At 39.8% G+C, this 22,788-nt stretch overlaps 1 protein-coding gene across 5 annotated transcripts in view; it reads left to right on the top strand.

Moving 5' to 3' along the window:
- sox6 (SRY-box transcription factor 6) overlaps nucleotides 1-22,788 on the top strand; it is a 202,737-nt gene that overhangs the window by 65,063 nt on the left and 114,886 nt on the right. For all 5 annotated transcript variants that reach the window (XM_057820051.1, XM_057820286.1, XM_057820200.1 and 2 more), the window contains one exon: nucleotides 1,408-1,618. In XM_057820051.1, coding sequence (XP_057676034.1) covers nucleotides 1,408-1,618 — 211 coding nt within the window. The remainder of the gene's footprint in view (nucleotides 1-1,407; nucleotides 1,619-22,788) is intronic.

Here is a 22,788-nt window from a genome sequence, read left to right as displayed (position 1 = left end):
AGCTGAAACCTCATTAGTCTAGTTTCTTTTACGATATAACAGTTGTTAAAGGGTCTGAAAATAAAAAAAATAGAATGAGACAAGTCAACCAAAACAAGGGTACAAAAGAAAAGTATCAGAAGACTGCGTGGCATGATACAAAGGAGAAAATAGGCATAAGGCAAGAGGAATGAGAGTGTGTTGATTACCTGACTCCACTGCTGTGCCATGCGTCTGTGGAGGCTGTGCCCTGAACCCGTGCCAGCTGATTAACCCAGCACTCCTCCGCTAGCCTCAAGCACTCTCCACTGTCTCTGCCATGCTGCATAATCATCCAACACAAGGTTGGGAGGCGCACAGCGGGTCAGACAGTCGTGCCACCATGGCGCTTGGTACCAGACCACCCGACGCACTGTTGTAGCTCTGCCTGCAATGGGGAATTGCATTTTGGTGCATTAATTTTACTCACCAAATATTGATCCAGAAATGGCTATCACGTAGATTGTTTGCTGGATACAGAAATGCTTCCTCAAGTTGTTTGAGAGCATGACCAAAACCAGACCAATACTTGCCCAACACCAGAAATCCCAGAGACAAAGTCAAAATCAAGACTTTTTAAAGACCAGATGTAGACTTTCCAAATGTGATCATGATCCAAGACAGGTCTTGAAAGTAAAACACTACCTTCCGCTCCTTACTATGAGGGCGAATGTTTAAATCACACCTAACTGTTCCCCTGTTAAAGGCAGTGGCTCCTTGCTGCTTAGCGACCTTCTGCTCCACAAACCATAATTAACACCACCTTCTGTCAGATGTAGTGCTCAGCAATGGCCCATGTGCCAACTATAACCCCACATCTGCAGTGTATTGCTCCCTCTCTCTCCCATTCAAGCGACATCCCATTCTTTTCGACTCCCTTCATGTGTGCTTGTGCACAGGGAGCACTCAGCCAGCCGGCTAAAGACAAGATTCTAAGTTAAATACTAAACCGCGCACAGGTGGGATTGGGAAAAACAACAAAAGCTTGTGACAGGACACAGATTTACGACATCTCCAGGCACTCAGCTGAGAATAGGTCTGCACTAGAAAATGAACAAATTACACAGTAGTCACCTGAACACAAATGCACGCTCAAAGGCAATTTGACGAATTACAGTCAGGAGATTTCTCTGAGTAGTCTGGGCAGCTGAAGTCAAACCGTGTGAATATACCCTATGCAAGTGTATCTCATAATTTCATCTCAATTTTCTACATCAAGTCCTATTTAGCAATGCTGCGAGTTCTGTTGAAGACACAAGACACTGCTGTATGTAATCAGGAAAGCAGGCATTACATACGTCCAGATCAGTGTTTACAATGTTGACATTGTGTCAATCAGCTTTAAGGAAACCACTCATCTCTTGTCATTGTCAACTCTTTGTCATTCAGGAATCTGACAGCAATAAAGTATGCTCCTTGTACTCCTTTCGCAACAATTCCACTTCCCCACATAAGCCTGAGGAGGGGGCCCGGGAGCGAGGCGACCTGCTGAGTGCATCAGCATTTGGAACTCCGGAGCGCCGCAAAGGAAGCCTGGCAGACGTTGTGGACACACTGAAGCAGAAGAAGTTGGAGGAGATGACAAAGACAGAGCAAGACGGTAGGGCTTTCCTCTCTGTTTTGTTCTTTTGGATGAAGAAAAACATTTCCTGGAATGCAGCTTTCAAAGTGGCTTTCTGCAATATCTGACTATCTTCTTAACTTCTTCTGCGTTACAGTAATACTTCAGCTCATCCTTAGGCATTTTACAGGTCATACAAACTTACCTGTCAGATAAATTTCTTCATCTCACTGCCATTGCAAATTCTGACACTTTTTAAATCTTGACGTCTGCGTCCTATCTGAAAGACATCTTCCTATGTTGGTTTCTCTCTGCCAGAGCCTGCAGTCTATAAAGAGTAGGCTGGTGAAAGAAACAAATATTTGAACAAGCTCCAGGAACACATCCCCCTTCTTAATTAGGGCTGTAGTAATGTAACTACATCCAATCAAATGTTCAGCCCCCTTGGGAATGCATGTGTCTCATTTAGTGTCTGGGGAGCTCTTAGCTTAAGCACTACATCAGATGAATAAATTAGACCTCTGTTAGCCCAAAAATAATTTCCCCATTCAACTTTTAAGTATACGTTTGCCAGTCTTTTTATGACACTGGTAATAAGAGACTTGTCCTTTTACGGCAGATAAATCTGCTTCTCTTCACTGTATATGAATGTGTATTTAACCAAGGAGATGTCTCAAACAAATCCATTATTCTAAAATGTTGAGACTTTTCACTATATATTTGCTTCATCAAGTTGCTTTTCACCCTGATCTCTCTATGGCAATGCCAGGCGTTATGGTAATGAACCTCAGCTGGTGAAGCTTGGTTGGTGCCGTAAATTTAAATGGTCAAGTGCATCTTGTAATCCAGGGCCGTATGTCAGTGCGGAGAGGAGAGGGTACGTTGGAGTGTCATACAGCTGTTTTAATCTCCTGCTAATAATAGAGACTTGGTATGCCTCATGCACTATGTGCCACAGCCACCGAAATAAAGTCCCCTGTCAGAGGAAATTAGTTTCTAAGAAGGAGAAATGGCAGAAGACAAGAGAGGCACAAAGTTCAGAATATTGTTCCCATGCCGCAGGAACTGAGAGACACTCAAATTCGGAGAGCTCTTGAGGAAGCTTCATTGGTGATGATCAGTGATTACTGTAAAAAGGGAGGGAAAAGGACTCTCCAGTAAAAAGAAAAGGGAACTTCACTGAAAATGAGTGAAATCAAATTGTGACTTTTTTGTTTATGGACACAGATATAGCAGAAGACTGAAAAGGCCAGGATGGAGAGAACACAAGAAGGTTAGAGAAGCCATTTGTTGTCTTAATGACACTGCTAATGTGCTGCAAGCAACAGATGAGCTAAATATACCGCTTATCTAAGCAAGACAACTGTTGTGTCCAATTCGGCCGCTTTGGTGTCTGTGTGATCAAGATCACCGAGGTCCTTGGAGACTATTCACCATCTGCTACCATTCTTCTTAGGGGTTCCCTCACACGGTCAGAACAGTTCATTGTCCTTACTGACTTGGACTCAAATGGTGACCACAAGAGTTGTGGATGAGCACATGTCTTGTCAGTGTCATAGACATCCAATCGATTTTGAGTGGGAGGGCCGAGCGATCATTCGTCAATGGCAGCCAATAAATTAGGAATTGTTTAATGGTACTGAGCCTCACAATGACTTTTAATTACTCAGCTGGATTAAAAACAATAGCCAGCTTGCACAGAGTTGTGCAGGGCAGCACTCGGACATTCCTCAGTCTATATTTGTGCCCTTTTACCCGCAGAATGCGTCTACTCTTCTTTTCCATTGTGGGTCCTTAAAGTGCTTTAAGTGCTTGTGATTGTGCTAATGAATGAAAATGTCCTCCAAGCAGTGTGCGCTGCATTTAGCTGAATAGTCACCTTTGCTGTAAAAGCCCTATTAGGCGCAGTTGCCAGCAGGGCTAACGATTGTGCCCCATGTTTACTTACTAGCTATTGTAAATGCATTATTTACGGCTGCGTCTCCCGACAGCATTCGTCAAGAGTTGAAAATGTAAGTATAAGAGGTTGAGGTGGGTACAAAGAAAAATGGCCAGCATTATTAAAAAGACAAGGTGACTGCCGTCATTGGTCTCGCATGCAAGTAGAACAGTTTTATAAAATGTACTAATGTGGCGTCTGAATCAATACTCCACAAGTCAATGCAAAAATACTCTGTGTGGGGAGTCGAAGATGTGTAGGCTTTGAACTTCCAGTCTTTTAAGGACTTCCACTCACGCATAGTTCTACTTGTTGAATCATCCTTGAGCATGATAATATATTCTTTAGTTATCCTGTTTTTGATGAATATTCATTTTAACCTGCTGAATCCATTGGGCTAAATTATGATTTTTCTACAGAAAAGGAGTTTTACCTGAGCAGTTGCACAATCTCAACACATGATTCAATTTCAAATAAACTAATGTAAATATGGACAGGATAACATGTGGCTCAAGGTCAAGCTGCTTGTCAGCAGGTGCAATCATTAGACACTGCTGTTAGTTGGCATTGTGGACGTTTTCATCCATTATTTGACATTAAACACACCAAATCATTATCTCAGGGGCAGTTTACATGGCGACTCTGCGACAATAAGACGCAATGACTGTGTTGCGGAGTTTCCTCGCGTGCATATGGTGTCAGCGAAGACGCAAAACCTGCCTCCAAAGTGGATGAATTCGATTGCGGGGGATTGAGGAGGGCTATCTCCTCATGCATATTAAAGGCTCCCGCGGCGCGACACCGCGCCGATAACGTCAGCACTCGTACACGTCACATTGGGCGTGCGCAGCGGGGCTACTAAACATTAAAAACAGCAAATATGGCGGAATGTCAGCTTTAATTTACTGTTTTAATAATATTTTTAAATTAAATATGTTGAATGTTTCCATTTTTGTGCCTTTTTGAACAAAAGAAAAATGCCATCGCTTCAAGTGGGCAGGAATATTTTTTACCGGGCTGAGGAACTTTGGTGGGGTCATTCGCTGTCGCCTTGTAAATCTGCACTGCCCCCTAGGGCCTGGCATGATTACTACATCGTTTTCATTCGGAATTGCAACATTGTTCCAATGGAGACGGGCCCATATAAATGAAAACATGAAATATTTCGTCTTCTCGGAGAGCCACCATGTAAACGGCCCCTCAGATATCATTTTAGATGTGTGGATTAGATTATTAACTCATCCGGTGCCAAAATTGGTAAAAAATCTTCAATCCAATAAATCCACTCATTAGTCATGATGCATGACACAAGTGAAAAGTTGAGCCACCTCAGGATTACACTACATGGAATGGTAGTTAAACTCGTAATGCCACATTGGACCCACCTCAGTCTTTATTCCACACTCTGTTATCTGTAACTTTAATCCCCCTTGCGCGGTTGTGTATTATCACTGTCTAATGACTGCACACCAGGCTGAGCGATCATCATTGTGCGGTCATTACGCTCTATTACGACAGGCGTGTAATGAGATTCGAAGCTGCGGGAAAGCTTTGGAAGAGAATAGTTTGGGCGCTGATTAGCGCTGATCAACTCTGTTGTAACACTTTCTCCATCAGCGGCGCGACCCCCGCTGAGTCCACACGCAGCCTTGGAGGAAATTGATTGCAGGTGCAACAGCGTACCATCAGATTTATTTTGGGGCTAATTGAATAATTTTGAAAATATAACCTATAAAATCAATCAATCAGTAGAGTCGTATTACTAAAGTACAGAATATATGTGATATTCCATAAAATATGGTGTACTGTATATTAGATATGATAAAATGGTCCTTCCCTTCCCCCAGACAGACTGATGCACTTTTTTCCCTCCTCTCCTCGTTCCCTCCCTTCTCCCCTCTCATCTCATCCCAGCTGCCGTGTCATCTGCTTCTGCTTTACCCCACCTAATTAATAGGAATCTTTGTTATAATGATCTGAGCATGAGCCTCTGACTCCATGCATATGCAATGAGGGTTTCGAGAATCCGGTTGCCTTGGTTGCAGATTTCGAGGCCTTCTTCAGCCACGTAGCTGTTTGTGTTTCCTCTGGGTGCAGCGTCCCACTGCTTAGGCCCAGGATCTTCCTGGCAGGACTCGTGTGCACACTGGCCAAATACCAGTCAAGCATTTTCCCATCCCCTTTTAATAATACGCTGCTCATTTTTTTCATCAAAATCTTTCACTCACATATCTTGATGCAATTTATCTGTCTGATTAATGACTTACTACAGGTTTATGTCTGCTACAGCAGGGTGGGGGGGATTTTTTTTTTTTTTTTGGTGGGGGGTGCATAAATGTGTGTGTTCTGTCTTGGCCTGAGGCGCTGCGTACCAGCCCAGCGGAGCAGCGCTTGGGTCTGTCACTTTTGTTTGAATAGGTAATGCAGATCTGTTCAGGCTGAAGAGACATGAGCTGGAATCGCTTGTTAGGACATATGATCAAAAGCTGCTCTCTGCTCTCTGCCAATCAAGCCTCTTGTCGCCCTCTGAGGCAGACGTTAAATAGATTTTTCGGCTGTACAGCGTGGGCAGTCTGCCAGTCTGACATTATAACTTTAGGGGGAAAAAACTGTAGCCTGGCCCTCACAATCTCTGTTTCCTATCTAGTCAAAGTTTTTTCAAACTTTTACTCTTCTCGCGTTTAAGTGACATAAAAATTTCTACATTGTGTTCTTCAAAACTGAAAAAAAAATGACTATACTGTATAATATTGCAATATTAAAACACATTTAGAATATGCCGCAATTCATTTGATTGTGCTTTTCCTTCTGGTGTACTTGCCTTGTCCAGAAGGAGGGAGTATAAATCAGTCACGGAAACGCAAATAATTATTGTTTTTACTATTTTCTTCTCCTTCAACTGAAATTGAATCAGTTAGTGTTAATTCGTATTAATGGAGGATAAAAAATTTACACCCGGGGATGTCGTGGCTCAGTGGTAGAGTAGTTGTCCCCCTACCCGGAGGTTGTGGGTTCGGTTCTCTGATACTGAACCCCACATTGCTCCTGGTGCTGCGTCACTAGTAGGTGGATCGCGATGTAGAGTAAAGCGCTTTGAGTGCCTTGAAAGGTGTAAAAGCGCTATACAAGTATAACACCATTACCTCTGAGTATTTTATATTAGTATTTGTCTATATGTGTTGCTTCACTGTTTGTGTCCAAATATCATTGCTTCTAAAACTTTGATGATCAATGCTAATGTTAGAATCAGAATGTTTGCATCAGTATTTGTACATGTTATTTTATTTGTTTTTTGCTTGCAATTTGCATAGCTGCTGTTAAGTGGAAAGTGAGTGAATTGAGTTCACTCCCACTTTGCAATGCTCTTATCTCAAGTTTGCACACAAAAGTCAAAGCAAAACATTTGGTCCCAAAAAACTCTTACGTCAGCTCACTTGAATCTCGAGGCACCAACCACTGAACTTATTTTAGTTCCGCATCTTTAGGTCAGCCTCAGTTCGTTCAACATTTGTCCACTTTTTGTCTGATTCCTGGCTATGCTCTCTGGTGAAAAAGCTCCTCGTGTGCCAGGCAGAGATCCGAGCCCGGGGCTAAACAGCGTGTGTACAGGCCAAACATAGTGCCCGGTCCTCTTCCTGAATTATGTATTTACTATCAGTCCCAAAGCAGATCTGTCGCACAACACACCCGGACGCACTCCCTGCAGGTTTCACTTTACACAAGTGAAGATATAGATTTTGTCGCCCCTTTCTGCCGCTGTCTTCGTCATTCACATGACAAAACAAGCAGCTGCTTCTTCAATGTTCCATTCTTTGCATTCAAGATCACCTTCCCCACTTCTCATATTCCGATTAGTCAACAGTAGCAACTGCTGGGGAGCATTCCAGGGGCCATCTTCCTGGGTTTCAGCTGTTCAGCGTATCCCCCCCTTGCACCCGAGCGGCACAAAACTCCCATTGTGATCCTGGCCATTCTGGCTGCACAGGAACCCCTTGATAGGAGGAAACGGGTGTTTCTTAGAGACAAATCACAGCCAGAGTTACACAGAGCCTTGTTTGTCCTCACACGGTATACCTCGTCAACTGCATATCAAATCCAGTTAATTATATCACCGCTCACCAGTGAGAGCCTTGTGTTTTGTTTCGTGAAGAAAAATAGCAGCAGTATCACTTTGACTGTTTTATTTGACGCGGCAGCATTTGGAGAGGTGCAGTGATGGTGAAACGCTGACACATAAGAAGGCTGAGGCCATTAATGCTGCTATATTTGTCAGGAGGCTGTGAAACCTCCCTCACCATTGAATAAATAATAGCCGGCTATAGCCTGGGAAACAGGGCATGACAGGAATGGGAAACAATCAAACCTGAAATTGTTTTAGGGAGGAGGAAGAGGAGGTAAAAATTAGGGAGAACCCTTGTTTAGATTCAGCGTTGCTCATTGTCGCCGCCCTAGCTCTCAGTTCTTCGAACTTCGTACTTGTGCCCACAGGCCCACAAAAGAGCCGGTTTCATCTGACCAAGGATCAAAATAGTTGACATGTAACCCACACCCTGGGCACACACTACCCGTGTGACTCGCTAATGATTTCAGAGCACATCGCAGGCTTGTTCTGTAAGTCGCAGGTACGTCAGCTACGCGGCACAGAGATCCGCCTTGACACCAGACAACATGACAACACACGTACTCAGGGCCTATTAACAAATTTGCATTGTTTTCCTTCTCTCTGCAATCATGCGTGTCAAACACGAGTGACAAAGAGACTCTTTAATCCGGCAGGATGAAACAAGTGTTTCCTCCCACTCACAGCCTTTCTTTTCCATCTCCTTGTTCGAATGTAATATTACGAGTGCCATATGCATCTCAGGGCGAACAAATAGAAATGTGTTTTATTGCACTGTAAAGCCGGAGTGGCAATGAGTATAGTCATCTGACGAATGTCATATCCTTTTCGATGTTCACTGTTATTTTTGTCTGCTCTGGCGCACTGCTTAATAGGCTTTAATGTCACATTATCAGTTGAATATCATCAAGTTTACAGTGATGAATAGTGACTTTAAAACCACAGAAAACGTGGATGTTATATTGCTGGCACAGCATTTTTCTTAACCGTACTAACTTTTTATACGATTATAAAATGAAAAAAAAAAAAGGTTTTCTGAAATTGTCCAATGAAAAGGATAGGAAAATATTTTTGTGTATAGTTAAAAGTGCTTTTCCAAAGTCAATAGTTGTTAGATTGTCAGAGTTAAAGCTTCAAAGTGTATACTATTCTACATATAAAGTTTAAGCTTTCACTTTATAGGGAACCTCAGACTTATAATTGTAGGCTTTAACCCTTTAACACCGAACGTGTCGGCATGGACGCGTTTACCCATGTCGTCTTTGAAGCTTCGTCACGCCGTAATTACATCACCCACGTGCCGCTGGTTGGTCTCATTTGAAAGTACGGAAGTTGATGTCCACACCAGTTTTTATTTGAAGTCAATCGACCAAGAAAAACGGGAGATATTGTCATTTGAGTTTTATAGTTTTATTGCACTCATAAATATGCATTAAAACGCTGCATGGACCATGTATCTATCTCCATATTTCCATCATTTCTTGTCCTTTTTCAAAACCGAAAGAAGCACAAAAGACTACATATCCCAAGAGTTGTTGTGATGTCAAGAAGGACAAACCGAATGTGGACAGTTGTTGGAAAAAATATAAATAGATACATTTCCGAGCGAGGTGCCAGCTAAGGAAAAGGAGGCATGCTGAAGCAAACAATGGCCAGTTTGAGCAAGCGACTTTGAAACGTGCAGAATGAATCTAAAACTAAATTTAGCGCAAGCTAATGCATTATTTCATTAACTCAAGGAAGAAGATGAGCTGTATTTGCCGTTGTTTTCCTAGGATGAGTCGGCGTTTCTACGAGTAGAAGTGACAGGCTGACAGCAGCGCGCAAACGGGACGGAGATTGGTCATTTTACAGGGATAATTTTCATTTTACAACCTCACTTCTTTTGGCACTATTCTATCTCCATAAGTAGGCTGTGTGACGTTGTGTGTGACGCAGCTCCGTGACCTGTTCATGCAGAAGCTTTATTGAGTTCGCAAAAAAAAAAAAAAAAAAACTTTATTGGTCTGTATGCCAGAAAAATTTGAATTGAACTGAACTACTTGTCAATATTTTTTTAAATACTTTTTTTCAATTTTATATATATTTTTCTTCAAGAGAATTTTATAAAGATGAGTGTTCGAGAAGCTTGGTTGCATGTACGTAAATACTTTAGATAAGGTGATGGGTATAATACCTAACTTCACAAAGAGATATCCTCCAAACCCTTTTTGTGTTAGATGATATATATATATATATATTTTTTTTTTTTTCTCACTATTTTGCACTGTATATAACCCGTTTTGACCATAGTATGTGTAAAGGCCAAAAACGCCTATGACCATACTTGCTGTTTGTGTTGAATTGTCAAACATAAAACTATTCAATCTTATTTTTTTCTATTGAATGTTCATCCTAACAAGTAGAATAAATATTATCAGGCTTCAAAACATTTGGTCGAGCATGTTTGGTTGTCAATGGGACATCAACATTACAAATTTTGAAAAAATATTTTGGGATTTTTTTGTCTTTTTGGGTCCAAAATGTGGATTATAATTGGTCAGTGAAGAAAACAACAGTTTGGACATGAAGTTCAAGGTGTCCTTAAAAAAGGGACCCAACTTGGCCATTGTGAACAATTTTTTCTTTGAAATATAAAGGCAACATCAAATGCATGCAAATTCGGCCAAAATAGGCTTAGGTGTTAAAGGGTTAATAAGCCACAATTGTTCTGTTTTACTGAAATATGTTATTAGAAACACATAAAATATTGCCATTTATTTAAAAATCTATAAAATTTAGTATATGTTTTGTCCTACGGAGGGCGCCAAGTTTAACGTGGCAATGCATGCCGAGGGTGATGACGTGTTTGGGCTGGACTGGGAGAATAGCTGTGCTAGCTAGCAAGTGAAGCTAGTATGACGACTGGCATGAATTTGTCACATTCTGCTGCTGGCCAGATTGTTTTGTTACACAGCTGTGGGATGAGTTCCCAACATCGTACCTGCATCCAATTCCAGCTCATCAGCAGTGTCTTTAAACTGATCCTAGGTGGCTTGTCGAAATATTGACGTGCTGCCATTTGACAGTTTGTATATCCCATCGTTGCTAGTTGCATCATTGCCTTTTTTTTTTTTTTTTTTTCCGTTTGTATGACTCTCACATTGTTTTCCCCTCTGCTTTGTTTTTTTTTTTTTTTTTTTTATTTTTTTTTTTTTCACTTTTTAAAATTATTTTTAATTTTTTTATATTGATCCGGACCTACTGTCACGGACCCTTCTTGTGTCTCCCTTTTCACAATCGTGTGATTTTTTGTGTGTTAAATAAACCCTTTTATGCCATCCCTATATGTTATTGTTGTGTGCTTGCTATCTGAAGTGAGCCACGTTTTCGAATTCTTTTCAGTTGCAGTTCCCTTTCAGGTTTTACCGCATTGACAGACAGTGCATGTGAGTTGCGATTGCTTTATAAGGAAAATCATGACTCCAACGTCACGCGGAAGTAAAGCCCTGTGGTCTACGCGCTCGTCTGTCGCACAGGAAATGCGGATTCAAATCCCGCTTGAGACCTTCATTTAATTGCTTTTGCTTCTTGTTTTGTGAAATATCGATCGTGCTCTCCTGCTCATCATTTTTTCGCTTGGGTTAAAATTGGAAGGGGAGAAACAATGACATGTTTATGTAGCTAACAAGTGACACTGTAGATGTAAGGCAGCGCTGACCAGTGACGTCACCGCCCAGAGTGCACTGCGTCGTCAACCACAATGACGACCTACTAGTTAAACTAATTTTTCAAATTTTATAAAAACGAAAACATTCAGAAGGGTTTGAATATCAAATTATCATAACTCATACTAACATTTATCTTTTAAGAACTACAAGTCTTTCTGTCCGTGGTTCCCTCTAACAGCAGTTATATATTATATATCTGTGTGAGTATGTTTGTTTGCGAAAACATTAATGACAAATTTTCATCTGATAAAATGTTTCTATTCATATACTTGAAATTGTTTTTTTAACACTTGGAATCTGAGAATACACATATTGGGCCACAGGAAAACTGTACACTGATACTCTTGGTCAGAAAAAGTACTGAACGTAATAGGCATGTTGACACTGGGCACAGTGAAGCATTTCAACAAAAAATATATTTGAAAAATGAATTAAATTTGATTGTGTCAAATACATTTAGTTAATAGCACTAACCCAGAGTTTTAAAATAAACAAGTTAACTTATGTTTCATCTTCCCACGGGCGGCAGAGAATCTCCATAATGCAACTTCCTGTTGATCATGTGACTTGTGGAATATGAGCAAAAAATCAGAGAAGGTATTTCAGGTAGAATGTGTAAAAAAAAAATAGAGACACTTGACTATGAATTTTAATCCAGTATACAGTACATACAGTGGGGAGAACAAGTATTTGATACACTGTGTGTATCAAATACTTGTTCTCCCCACTGTACATGTATATAGATATGGCAGAAGACACTCAGTTTCGCTCTGCGACCCCCAATTCGGCCAAATTTTAAAATTGTCCTATATGCATGCGTGATACATCATTGGAAAGCTTAAAATCTCAATTTTCTGGGGGAGGAAAAATTTTGAACAAGAGGGCATTAAAAAAAAAAAAATTCAACAGCAAAACCATAACTGGAGGTAAGAGCATGAAAGAGCATAATTAAAGACGCCATGATTTTAACAAGATATTATTGCGTATTTACCTCTTTTCGATATAAAACAAATATATATATATATATATATATATATATATATATATATATATATATATATATATATATATATGTTAGGGCTGTCAAAATTATCGCGTTAACGCGCGGTAATTAATTTTTTAAATTAATCACGTTAAAATATTTGACGCAATTAACACACATGTCCCGCTCAGACAAGAGTCGGTCTTTATGACTCACTCCCATTCGGGAACGAAATGGGCCAATAAAAGAGAGCATGCCAGTTTGTATTGTGGATTAAGCCACTTCAACAACTGGAGATTGAGACAAGTAACAGCAGGGAAGTGAATGTTTCATCTTTAACGTTACTTGATCTCGCTATAGTAGCAAGCAAATACTGCATGGTAAAAAACAAAAAAACAAAACACATAATCCAGCTTCATAAAAGGTTTCACAATGTTGCTAGAGGAATGATACTACATAAGCAGATTTTTCTCTCATTGAAGATTAAATATAAAAAATAATGACCTTTGGTCTTCCGCTCCGGTAAACAAAATCTATGCATTCTGAACTCTGGCATCTCTGTAAACAAACTAAGTTTGCGATTTAATAATTAACTACTTTTGAAAAGGGAAAATGAACTGTGCTGGAAATTAAATACACTCTTGCCTTGACTTTAGTTAGTTTTCTAAGTTGAAATTAAAATATACTATTAAAGCTGAGAATGTTCCCACGCACTCAGACTTATGATTATGTGCAGCTCTGATACAAAGTCCTACAAGTGGCAGTCACTGGCTCCATGTTGTCGCGTAATTTATGATTTATTTATTTATAAATACCTGATGTTACGTTTCGATCTCGCTCGTCGTCCGGCAATTATGATGAAATAAAGTTATGCTGTCTATACAAGACTCTTGGCTTGACTGTAAATTTTAATGAATTCATGTGAATCCTATTAGTCTCTTTTTGTCCTTGTAGAGTCAGGCAGCTATTAATTTACTAAATCACACTGAACGGCCGTGATCACAGAGCTTCACGTTTCCTCTCACACATCTATTAACATAGATGAATAAATGGGAATGTTTTTTTTCCAGCATTGATTAGTTGGCGAGTGTATATATGACAGTTAAATTGCCGGGCATCCTAACAAAAAAAATCCGATGCAAGGCAACTGGTAATTAAATTTTTGAATCAAATTATATTAATTTATTACAGTGCGGGTGCCCAAATGATTACTGACATCAAATAGAAATTATAAATTCAAATCAAGTCCATGTTATGTTCATTTGGAAAGAGATGCTCATCATCACCACTCATCATCACTGTAAGTAATGTCAAACACCATTGAGCAACAACACTTTTTTTTTTTTTTTAATTTAAATAAGGTTTCAGATATCCAATTTGCTTGTTTTTGGGGGCATTGTCCATTGGGATTTACACTACTTAAATGATAAATTAGGCTGTTCTGATTGATTCGCTGCATAACAAAAATGATTTTTGACTTGCCGATCAATTGTGCTGATGCTGGAAGCGAGTGGAAGAAAAAGTTGATTTGGCTGCGGTAGCGTTTAATGGACCCGGTTCTTAAAAGTGACCTTGTGGGGTAGAGAGTGAAGCGGCACAGCAGCTCCTTCCAGCTGCACACATGGCATCCATCGGGGGCACAATCACGCACAGTCCCAACACCTCAGGCTCGGACATATGTTGAGTTTTATTTCATTCTTCTGACATTAATCCTATTCACCAGCTGTTCTGCCAGCTGCCACTCTTCGGCTTAAGGGGAGATTGCAGTTTTGGGGGCTCTGAGTCCTGGTTTATCTTGGCTGCTCGTAGCCTCCTTGCAAAGTTTTGATTGCATCTTTTTTTTGCTCTCTTACAACTTCCCCAAAACTTCCCTTTGACCTTTATTTTATGATTTTGTTTACACCTGTCGAGTACTGCAGAATCAATGCTCACGTCTTGTGAGGTTATGATTTATTACACATGTGCTGACAAAAAAACTTTTTTTCCCCCACAGTACTTTAGAGTGCCTCATAGTTGGCTGTGAGTCCATGCACATCACAGAAAGAAGGCAAGAAATTAGCATTATTATTTTTTTAAGTGCAGCATGACAGGGGCTGTGATAGAGCACCTTGTACTCGTACGATTTATTGCAGGCTTGAAGAAGTCTCGTTTTTGTGTTCGAAAGACGCTGTTTGAGATAACATCCACGTTGTTGAAGAGGGATTTGATTGACCGCTTAACAGTTGAGTGGGGTGTGGTCTCAACATTTCTAGCCGTCACGCCCTCGATGTTTGAAAGAGAGCTAAACGGTTTGATTTTTCACAATTTTGAAGTTGTTTTATTTATTTATTTATCATTCCAATTTGGCCAAGTACTTAACAACTCTCTACTCTTGTGTGTGAAAAATTAACAAGATGTATTTATTTTCACTTTAGAGTGACTTGATGAAAAAAAATGACCAGCACCACTAAGTACGGAGCGCATCCATCTCGCGCTGTCAAACTGTATTTCTGGGCATGGCCTCAGCCTGTACAGTTATGATTATTGACATATCGGGTCCGACATAAGTCATATTTATGTGCATTGTCTGGAGGCTTACTCAAGTGTTCTCAATGTCATTTCTGCTGAGGTACGGGCGGGCGGGCTGCGAGCGGGGGCCGCAATGAATTGATCATTGCTCACTGCTCACTTTAATAATTCAAGCCTGATTGCCAGCGAGTGCCGCAGTAAAATGGATCAGGAGGAGTCACACGCTGCTCGGCTCAGGAGGTGAAGCCTCCCGGGGATGCTTAATTCATATATGCTTGATAGACACATGTATTTAGAGGGGTCAAGGTGCTGCATATGTGTATACGGCCTCTCCAAATGGCCATATCACCTTGGTCACATTGAGGCATGGGAAAGGGGGAGATATGTACCAGTAAATGGGTTTTATTAATTTTTGTTCATTATTACAAAACTCAATTCATGCACATTAAGGATGTCTGCGAAGTGCATAATGTGGTGCTAATTTCATTCAGTTTCCAGGCCCTAAAACGTCTTATATAAAGTGAACAATGAAGATTTCTCCTATTTAAAGTTATCCTTATTATTGCTTTTGCCTTAGCTCTCATACTTGAAAAACAGTTGCATGTTTAATTCATCAATAACTATTTTGTGTAGTCCCTCTCCCTTCAAATGCAGTGGACTATCCCATTTTCTTACCGCACATTTTCAGATATACCGTATTGGCCCGAATATAAGACGGTGTTTTTTGCATTGAAATAAGACTGAAAAAGAGGGGGTCGTCTTATATTCGCGGTCTAGACATTATACCCATTCACGACGCTAGATGGCGCCAGATATCATTGAAGCGATGTTCTGTCATGACAGATCTCAGCTTCTCTCAAGTTTAACCAGTTTGCAATTTTTTATTGCAATGTCTTTCCTTATTCAGATTTGTTTCAAGACTACAGTTACAGTTAGACATCACTTTGATGGTTAATGCAGTTATTGCAATTTTGTTGTTTTATCACAATAGATTGGTTTATTTACATTTTAAAAAACCAGAAGCCATTCATTTATGAATGTGATTGCACTTTAGTTTACATATTTAAATATTCAGATATTAAGATTTGAATGAGGCAAAATAACATGCTTTTTCTCTCAAATATATTGTTATAATCATTTGTTTCGGATGTACTGTAATTATTTTCTGTATAAAAACTAATTTGGTGTTCAATTTTTTTTCTTTTTTTCAAACTTGAGTCTTGGAAAAGAGGGTGTCGTCTTATAATCAGGGCCGTCTTAAATTCGGGCCAATACGGTAAGTCAGAAAGAGTCTCAGTAAAAAAAAATCTTGCTCTGTTGTAAACTAAATATCCCAAGAAGGCAAGAGCAAAAGAAAAAGAATTTGTGAGTTGTTCCACTGAAATCAGGCTCTCCTTGCACTGTCTAGTAAAATTTCACCCAAAAAACGTTCACTTCAGTGTTTGCGTTCAAGAGTTGTTTTTCGTGTGGTTTTGTAGTCTGACCCGTCATAGCATTGAGAAACCAGTTAAAAAAGAACAACAACTTAAGTTTCTAATTTTGGAGGAACTTTCACAATCTTCAGTGACAGGGTGGTGGCGCTGATTTACCATCAATTTTTACCGTCAAAATTTGGGTCAGTCGTCTTTTGTTAAAGCATGGTTACTCAGGACTTTTAAAAGTCAAACATGCCTCATGACTTGTCCATTGTCCATTTCAAACCCTTGTCCTGTCTTTAATTTCCTCAAATCAGAAGGAAAAAAAGTATGATTGCTTTGCCAATTCTAATCACAAATCAGATATATTTGCGTTTTGTAAATCTTGTCAAAAGCACAATAAGCCAGACATTTTTGCCTGTAGTCGCATAGCTGTCAGTGTCAGCTGAGGAAGCTGCAGTAGTAGAAAATGACACAAGTGGAACTTTTAACTATGAAATGTGAGAATAATGGTAAACTATAATAATGTTCGTTAATGTTTTTGTAAAGGCAACAAGATGACTTGTAAGATAATATTCCTCAAAAATGATTGAGGGACTTTACTAAGCACAGTCACGGTTCTCATTAGATAATAAACATTAATATCCCAAATCTTTGCACTTCACAAAGACGGCCCCCATGACTGCCTTAAATATGCATGTGCGCCTGTCTTTCGGTGCATGAACAGGAAAACGATGATTTACAGTTTGGAAAATCAAATGAAAAAACTGAGTTGTCTGTTTCTAAACAGATACACAGCTGAAATAAAACTTAGGAAGAAACCGGAAAGTGTCAAGATTGAACCCGAGATGAGGCGCAAGCCGTTAGATGAGGCCGCCTATTCATAGCAAGTGTTTACGTGAGCAGACAAGATATTCGAAAGGTGCCGAACATCAGACGTTCACCAAGCGGAATAATGATTAGTTCTCAGTTAAGGTGCAGGTGCTCCACAATAGTCTGCCACATCTCAAGGAGGTGGACCTTTTTACGTATGCATGCCAGAACAAGCAATTACATCCTTGGAAGCTAGAATTATTTAACTACAGCAAAAAAAGTCATCTTGAAACGGTGGAGGTTATTAAAAGTGTTGAAAACGAGCAAAGGTAATTGCCTGAAAATGAGCGACAACGCACTGTTGTGCTCAGAATGTTTTTTTTTCATTCCCCTCTTTAGCATTTGCATTGTGCAACATCACCCGGGTGTGTAACCTATTGCGTTCCGATTGCTCCCTTGCAATTAGTGCTCTTTTTGTCTTCGCCTCAATAACGTCATGATTATGGAGAGTTCAGGAGTATTTGTGGCACTAACAGCTGTTGTCTCGGGGACTACCGGCTGAATGACAAAAACATGTTTTCTCCCTGCATTTCATTTCCCTGCCTGCCTCTTGTGATTATTATGTTTTATTTGCTGTGATTATGTGGGTCTTGTTTTTAGTGTGTCTGTGATTAAGATATTCGAAGGACCCCTCAGAACGGGTCCCAGTCATTTTTTTGTTTTTTTTTAATCAATCATTCTCAACTTCTGATTTTTTCCCCCATGCAGTAAATAATGGATGGCAAATTAGTGTCATCCTATCATTGTCTAACTGCCATTCACACAAAATCTAGCCTGGATTCATCTGTCAGTAATGCTAAACGCACACAGAGAAAAGAGAAAAGCTTTCAAATATACTAAATTTTTTTTTTACCCTGTCCTATTCAGCTGCTTATCACAGAGAATGGGAATCTGAGTGTCTCTATGGTCTGAACAGTTTTAATGTATCACATGAGAGTTTGGTGTACTCCCATTGTGGTTGTTCATGATGTTTTATTTATAAAGACAAAGCAGCGAGCAGAAAGGGGGTATGGGTGGACAGAAAGGAAGGTATCAGACTGAAGAAGAGAAGAACAAACAACAAAAAAATACATTACAAGCCTACGCTACCTTTGAACATAGTGGTGCGATTGTTAGCTAATTATATTTACCCGTGGACACCATGTGGGGGGCTTGATGACCAAGGAGAAAGAGGAGGGGAGGTGAGTCAAAAGGAGACCCGACTACATGGGGTGGAGTGGACACAAATAAGCAATGTGCGGTGTGGAACCCAGTATTTTGTGAATCCCAGTTAAGTGTGAATATATTGTAAGCTAATAGCTTACAGTGGGGCAAATAAGTATTTAGTCAACCACCAATTGTGCAAGTTCACCTACTTGAAAAGATTAGAGAGGCCTGTAATTGTCAACATGGGTAAACATCAACCATGAGAGACAGAATGTGGAAAAAACAGACAATCACATTGTTTGATTTTTAAAGAATTTATTTCCAAATTAGAGTGGAACATTTGTATTGGTCACCTACAAACAAGCAAGATTTCTGGCTGTCAAAGAGGTCTAACTTCTTCTAACGAGGCTCCACTCGTTACCTGTACTAATGGCACCTGTTTTAACTCATTTTCGGTATAAAAGACACCTGTCCACAGTATCAGTCAGTCGCACTCCAAACTCCACTATGGCCAAGACCAAAGAGCTGTCGAAGTACACCAGACACAAAATTGTAGACCTGCACCTGATTGGGAAGACTGAATCTGCAATAGGTAAAACGCTTGGTGTAAAGAAATCAACTGTGGGAGCAATTATTAGAAAATGGAAGACATACAAGACCACTGATAATCTCCCTCGATCTGGGGCTCCATGCAAGATCTCACCCCGTGGCGTTAAAATGATAACAAGAACTGTGAGCAAAAATCCCAGAACCACACGGGGGACCTAGTGAATGACCTACAGAGAGCTGGGAGCACAGTAACAAAGGCTACTATCAGTAACACAATGCGCCGTCAGGGACTCAAATCCTGCACTGCCAGACGTGTCCCCCTTATGAAGCCAGTACACGTCCAGGCCCGGCCCGTCTGCAGTTCGCTAGAGAGCATTTGGATGATCCAGAAGAGGACTGGGAGAATGTGTTATGGTCAGATGAAACCAAAATAGAACTTTATGGTAGAAACACAGTTTCTCGTGTTTGGAGGTTAGAAGAACACCATACCCACTGTGAAGCATGGGGGTGGAAACATCATGCTTTGGGGCTGTTTTTCTGCAAAGGAACCAGGACGACTGATCTGTGTAAAGGAAAGAATGAATGGGGCCATGTATCGAGAGATTTTCAGTGAAAATCTGCTTCCATCAGCAAGGGCATTGAAGTTGAGACGTGCCTGGGTCTTTCAGCATGACAATGATCCCAAACACACAGCCAGGGCAACAATGGAGTGGCTTCGTAAGAAGCATTTCAAGGTCCTGGAGTGGCCTAGCCAGTCTTTAGATCTCAACCCCATAGAAAATCTTTGGAGGGAGTTGAAAGTCCGTGTTGCCCAACGACAGCCCCAAAACATCACTGCTCTAGAGGAGATCTGCATGGAGGAATGGGCCAAAATACCAGCAACATTCTGTCTCTCATGGTTGAGGTTTACCCATATTGACAATTACAGGTCTCTCTAATATTATCAAGTGGGAAAACTTGCACAATTAGTGGTTGACCAAATACTTACTTGCCCCACTGTATTTTGCATGGACAATTACGAATGTTGTTAATATCTGCATTAGAGTATAACTGCGTTACTAAAAGCGTTATTTTTTGTCAGTAGTGAGTAATCTAATTAACTACTTTTCCCATCTTTGCAACGCCCTTACCGTTACTGGGAATGTGAAGGCACGCATTACTACAATTTGGTTGAATGACGCGGGAGACACGGAGAGAGCAGAACAGGGCGGGGGAGGAGGAAAGGGGGTTGTAAGGCCATTGCAAACGCGATGCTAGGTGGCTCGGGCCGTTAGCATAGCATTCGCGTTCTCGCGTTCTTTTTTATCTCATCATTTGAAAGTTAAAAGTTTGTATACCATGCTAGGTGGCTCGGAGCGTTAGCATTCACGTTCTCGCTCGTTGGGCAACTTTTTTTTTTTTTTTTTTTTAATACATACAGTCCGTGAACAGTCAGGTGGATACAAAATAAATTGGAAAACAATGGACTGTTTTCCGTTTGAGTATGCATTATCATCACCAAGTGGGTGTTGTCCTTGTAGATGCTGCAATATAATAATATTTTTTTTGTTGTTTTTTATTACCAAAAATAATAACTTGCCTTAAACTTAGTGAATGACGTATCCGTCTACAGTATATATATTTGGGGTGTGACGGTACACACAAGTCACGGTTCAGTACATACCTCAATACGGGGGTCACGGTTCTGTGCGGGTTCATTACAACAGGAAAAACAAAAATTGAAAGTTAAACATCATTTGAAGGTTAAACGTTTGTATATCATTACACACTTATATAGGTGAAATTTTAAAAAATGTAGAAAAACGTTTTTGGGGCGAATGAAAAACATATTTGAGGTGAAAGACTGTATAGAATGGATCATGTAATAACGTGCAGAACATGAAAAGTAACATCAGTTACTTTATCAGGTAACTTATTTCTCTTACATTGAGGTAACTGAGTTACTAACTCAATTTATTTTTGGGAGAAGTAATTTGAAACTGTAACTAATTACTTTTCAAAAGTAGGATTAACACTGACAATTACAATGACCTGTTCAGTCAGACATCAACATTTCAAATAAATCCATGTAGTGTGTATTTTAAAGAGGATTAAAATAATATTGGTCGATATCTTTAATACAGTACTTCCTCCTGAAGACCTCCATTAATCCTTTCCTGTATGTTAACAGCTGATTTACTGTGAACATGTGCAAGAAATAATGTCTGCCATTCATCCAGTGTGTCTCTCTAAATCCTACTTTCTCTGCACATCCTGACAGAACAAACCTTTTGTAATGTTTTATGTTTGTAGGGAGAAAAGAAAAACATATTCTGATATGAGAAGCAAACTTAATTTATTTGGATTCTTTATAAAACCTTTCAGCGACTATACAACGAACAGGAGTAAGCAATTAAAAAACATGACGATGTATCGTAACCTATAATAGATAGGAATAGGAAAAAAATGTGGCAGCATCACACTTTGAGGATTCAAAATTCAACAGTTTCATTCTACTATAGATGCAAAAGTGGTGCAAACGTAATAGACATTTGCCATGTTTACATGGAGCCAAATATTCCAATTACGATCGGAATATTTGTTCAAACCGAATAAATGTGTTCCATATAAACACCTCATTCGGAATGAACAGGCCCAAACCGAATGGAATTTCATTCCGATTCACAGGGGTGGAATATTCCTTTTCCCAAACCGATTAGAAGTAAAATTATATCATGTAAGCAGGGAAGCGGAATGGTGTCTGGTTGCGTTCTTTCTGCGCATGCTCCGTACTGACGTGGTGACGTCACTTGGTGACGTAAGTAACGTCACTTGCAACATGGCTTCCAAGCACACGCACAGCGCACCCACACAACTTTTTAAATGAACGGCGTATCATTCTGAAGTTTTGTTTCCACTCGAAAAGTTAAAACAGCAGATGATCTGACGATCGATCTCCATGTTTTGCAACGTGACGCTTTGTTTTGATTAATCTGCGCATGTCAGACGGCAGTTGTCAAACGTCCTTTCGGAATAAAGGCAGTCACATGTAAACGCTGGATCGGAATAGATGAAGTGACATGTAAACAGCTGATGTGAAATTTCCATTCGGAATGATTTGAATCGGTATGAATAAAAGTCAGCATGTAAAAGTGGCAATTGACATGAGTTTGAAAGTTTATGGTTCATTGTGCCACAGCCAAATCACCAATTATATGAAGGTGTGTACTAGGGCTGCAGCTATCGATTATTTTAGTAGTCAATTAACCAATTAACTTTTTAGTTCGAATAATCGAGTAATCGGATAAGGAACATAAAAAATTACCTGAGTTGAGCCTCAAACGATATAAAAAAAATAAATAAATGAGGATGCATCTACAACAAAAGAACAGTTGGCTAACTTCCATAGCAAAAGTTCGCCAGCTTAAATGCTATAAAATGCTTACTTTTTTTTTTTTTTTTTTTACAATGCTCTCAACAAATGGTTCGGACACACATTCCCACAAAAAATGGCTAAATATACCTAGAAACTAAATTACGAATGCATTTAAAAAAACATTAGCTCAAAGAATAACTTAGCTTATGTTGGTCTTAACAGGAAGCAGATGGATTCAGCCATGTGAAATGAGGTAGACTAGAGGGCCGTGTATCCACCCAAATCAATAAAACTAAATGCAAACACTTTCAAAACTAACCATTACAATGCCACTTTAATTAAACGAATACTAGAAGCAGCCAAATTTAATTCAAATCTTTTTTTCTAAATGAATATTCGAGTTAATCGATTAATCGTTGCAGCACTAGTGTGTACACTGATGCAACCACATTATCTCAGGTGTTTCTTTTTACTCCCACCTCTTGAAAAATGCAGTATTTTCAATCAAGAGGTTACATTTCATCCTTTGGTGTCAAAGGTTTGGAAATCATACATAGAATACGTACAATCCACACTGCCCGAACCTGGACACGCAAGCGTCCATGCTTTGGC

The sequence above is a fragment of the Corythoichthys intestinalis genome, chromosome 1, assembly GCF_030265065.1.
Source record: "Corythoichthys intestinalis isolate RoL2023-P3 chromosome 1, ASM3026506v1, whole genome shotgun sequence".
NCBI lineage: Eukaryota > Metazoa > Chordata > Actinopteri > Syngnathiformes > Syngnathidae > Corythoichthys > Corythoichthys intestinalis.
This window is presented reverse-complemented; position numbering and strand designations above follow the sequence as displayed.